This window comes from Colletes latitarsis, chromosome 12 (assembly GCF_051014445.1).
Source record: "Colletes latitarsis isolate SP2378_abdomen chromosome 12, iyColLati1, whole genome shotgun sequence".
Classification (NCBI taxonomy): domain Eukaryota; kingdom Metazoa; phylum Arthropoda; class Insecta; order Hymenoptera; family Colletidae; genus Colletes; species Colletes latitarsis.
Genome location: NC_135145.1, coordinates 15,765,567 through 15,768,813, shown reverse-complemented (window position 1 = coordinate 15,768,813; position 3,247 = coordinate 15,765,567). Strand labels below are relative to the sequence as shown.

Here is a 3,247-nt window from a genome sequence, read left to right as displayed (position 1 = left end):
CCATCAACAACTTTGTATTCTTGATTTTCGTTTTATTTTGGCCTCTGGAATCTCCCATTAAAATTTTTCCCAGAGGTGGCCGAACACCCTGTATAGTAAACCAATAGAGAGCGAGCAAAAAATAGCGTACAATCAATAATCTTAAGACCTTTGTTTTAATTCTTGAACAGTGTGTTTTAAATATATTATAACTTATGTATAATTATGTATTGTAATTTTATTTATTTGCAGGATCTTCCGATACTGAAGTACGATTTACAAGAAAAGAAATTTACTTGATGGTGAAAACTTTTTTAAGTAAACCGTTAAGGATTATCCTTCGTCATTTGGAGGAGCAACTATTTATAAGAAGTGGGCATTTCGTTCAAATTATCGATAAAGACATGAAATTGTCTTTATCGAAATTATTCCATGCAATGAGGAAGAAACGGGAGGCATCCAATCGCACAGAAGAAAAATTTTTTAATAACTACACAGAATGGCTCAGTGCTACAGTAGGATTCCGTATACCAGCCGCAATTACTGAGCTATCAGAACAGAACAGTGGTCGACCTTTGCTACCGTTCAACGATTCAAGTGAAAGGTCAAAAAGACGAAAAACTGAAGAAATTCGCAAAAATTTTTCTCCGGAACAATTATCGTACGCTACTCAAGTGAGTCTTCGAAGTGCAGGACAAGTAGATGCTTCGGAAGTTATAAAAGATATAACTTCGCTTAATTCATCAAGAGCTGCAGATTACAGGAGATGTGTGCAGAAAGTTGTTGAAACAACACTTTTTGGTGATGCTGCTCTGTCACTGGTAATTGAAAATAAATTATCCAAGAGTCAATATTCAGGATTGCGGACTAGAGGTAAGGAAAATAATTGCAATCTATATCCGCCATACAACTTGGTATTAGAAGCCAAAAGAAAATGTTATTTGTCTGCAGTGGATATTACAATTACAGAATACAGTGCAGAGGCAAAACTGCAGGCTTTATTGGACCATTCAATTCAACGAATTTTGTTAATTCAAAATAACATTATTAAAACCTTGGCCCCATCAAAAGTACGACAGATGACTTTGATTTGCAAGTGGGGATGTGATGGAAGTTCCAGTCAAAGTATGTATAAACAAAGATTTACTGTTGATGGAAAATCCGATTCAGATATTTTTCTGACATCATTTGTGCCATTACAAGTTATATCCGGGGATAAAACGATTGTATGGAAGAATGCAAAGCCATCATCTCCTCGATTTTGTAGGCCCATCAAGATTCAGTTTATTCAAGAAAGTACGGAAGCAACCATAAACGAAACAACGTATATTGAAAACCAAATAAAAAAACTTGTTCCATTCGATACAATAATAGATGGGAAAGTAAATTTCAATTTCGTATGAACTTGCATTAACCATGATTGATGGTAAAGTATGCAACGCAATTTCATCCACTTTGTCCACTCAACGCTGTTATTTGTGCGGAGCAACAGCAAAATAATTCAATGATGTTAATAAAATGCTGCAACAAGAAATTAACGAATTTCATCTTCGTTTTGGATTGTCAACGCTACATACATGGATACGCTTTTTTGAATGTTGTCTGCACTTATCATACAAGCTACCAATAAAGAAGTGGCAAGCTCGCAGCACCGAAGAAAAACAGATAGTGAAAGACCGTAAAGAAATTATTCAGTGAGGTTTTCAACTACAACTAGGGCTATTAGTAGACCGTCCGAAACCGGGATTTGGTAGCACCAAAATCATCAAATATCTGCACCAATAACTGGAATCGATGAAGATTTAATTAAAAGTTTTTTCGCAATACTACAAGCAATTTCAAGTGGCCACGATATAAATTTGGACAGATTTAAAAAGTACGCTGTTGAAGTGATAACAAGATTCGTAGAACTATATCCGTGGTACTACATGCCAACTTCAGTGCACAAGATTTTTATACACGGCCCAGAAATAATAAGTTCCGCATTGTTACCGATTGGACAAATGTCTGAAGAAGCACAAGAACACAGCCACAAGTATATTAAAAGCTTTCGGAAAGACTTTTCACGAAAATTTTCTCGTACAAAAACAATGGAAGATGTATTCTTGCGGTTGTTACTATCATCAGATCCATATATATCAAATTTAAAAAAACAACCAAAAAAAAAAATGCAAAAAATTAACGCCGGACGCTCTACAACTCTTAACTTTACCTATTACCTTTGAAGAAAGTACTAATGATGACACTGATGTGTCATCAAGTTCAGATGATACCTTTTAATAGTTTTGTTTTATTTGTAAATGGATTTGTGGAAATTTTCTTAAGATGAATATATATGGATGGGATGCAATTAACAGCAGAAAGAACACATCTTCCATAGTTTTCGTTTTCGACATTTTTCGTGAAAAGTTTTCTCGAAAACGTTTTATGTATTTATTTAATGCTTCTTGGGCGTCCTCAGATAACTGTCCGATGGGTAACTGTTACGGTAATTTAAGAAAAAGGGGAATTCCGGTAAAAAGTAAGTTTATTTAGACTGCCCCGTTAATACAATCGCTCGCTATCGGTTTTGTGAAAGAAGTGTCGAATATTGAGAAATCGTCACGCGCTCGTCGCGCTCTGAATCGTATTGCCCCACTCCTTGGAAGAATTCGCGCGCGGAATTAGAATGTTTCTGGACCCTTTTTTCTCTCAACAGTAACAATGCAAAAGCTATGACGGCTGGTCCATGGATTACAATTTTAACTGCCGCAGAAGGCAAATTTTTAATTATATCATTTTGCGTGTGCAAAATTCGTTTTGCAGTGTGGTCAAATAAAGCCTGCAATTTCACTTTGGCAAAACACTCTGTTTTTGTAATATTACTTCTATCTGGATAGTAACCCTTAGCTTCTAACACAGCTTTGTGTAGTGGTGGATACAACTTGCAGTTATTTTCTTTGATTAGAGATTGCAGTCCTTGATATTGTCTCTTTGACAATTTTTATTCAGTGAGAAGTGATAGAGCTGAATCGCTTCAAAGAATCGTTTCCTCAATGAATGATACACATCTTCTGTATTTAGAACTTTTCGTTGGATTTTGTAAAGTTATTTCTTTTATAACAGCTGCAGCGTCCACTTAACCTAAAGCACGGAGGCTCATTTGAGTAGCGTAGGATAATTCTTCTACGGTTGAAGATGATCGAATTTCTGCTCTTCGTCGTCGCTTAGACCTAAAATATAAGTAAATAAGGGAAAATCAGGAATTGGAATAATAGAGGAAGGAGAA

General features: G+C 35.6%; 1 protein-coding gene across 1 annotated transcript; it reads left to right on the top strand.

The window, feature by feature from the left end:
• The first annotated feature begins 1,497 nt into the window (after positions 1 to 1,497).
• LOC143348753 (uncharacterized) lies at positions 1,498 to 2,268 on the top strand. The gene is made up of 2 exons (XM_076779347.1): positions 1,498 to 1,657; positions 1,813 to 2,268. The coding sequence occupies exons 1-2, from the start codon at positions 1,498 to 1,500 to the stop codon at positions 2,202 to 2,204; spliced, it is 552 nt and encodes a 183-aa protein (XP_076635462.1). The 3' UTR covers positions 2,205 to 2,268.
• Positions 2,269 to 3,247: the final 979 nt, after the last annotated feature.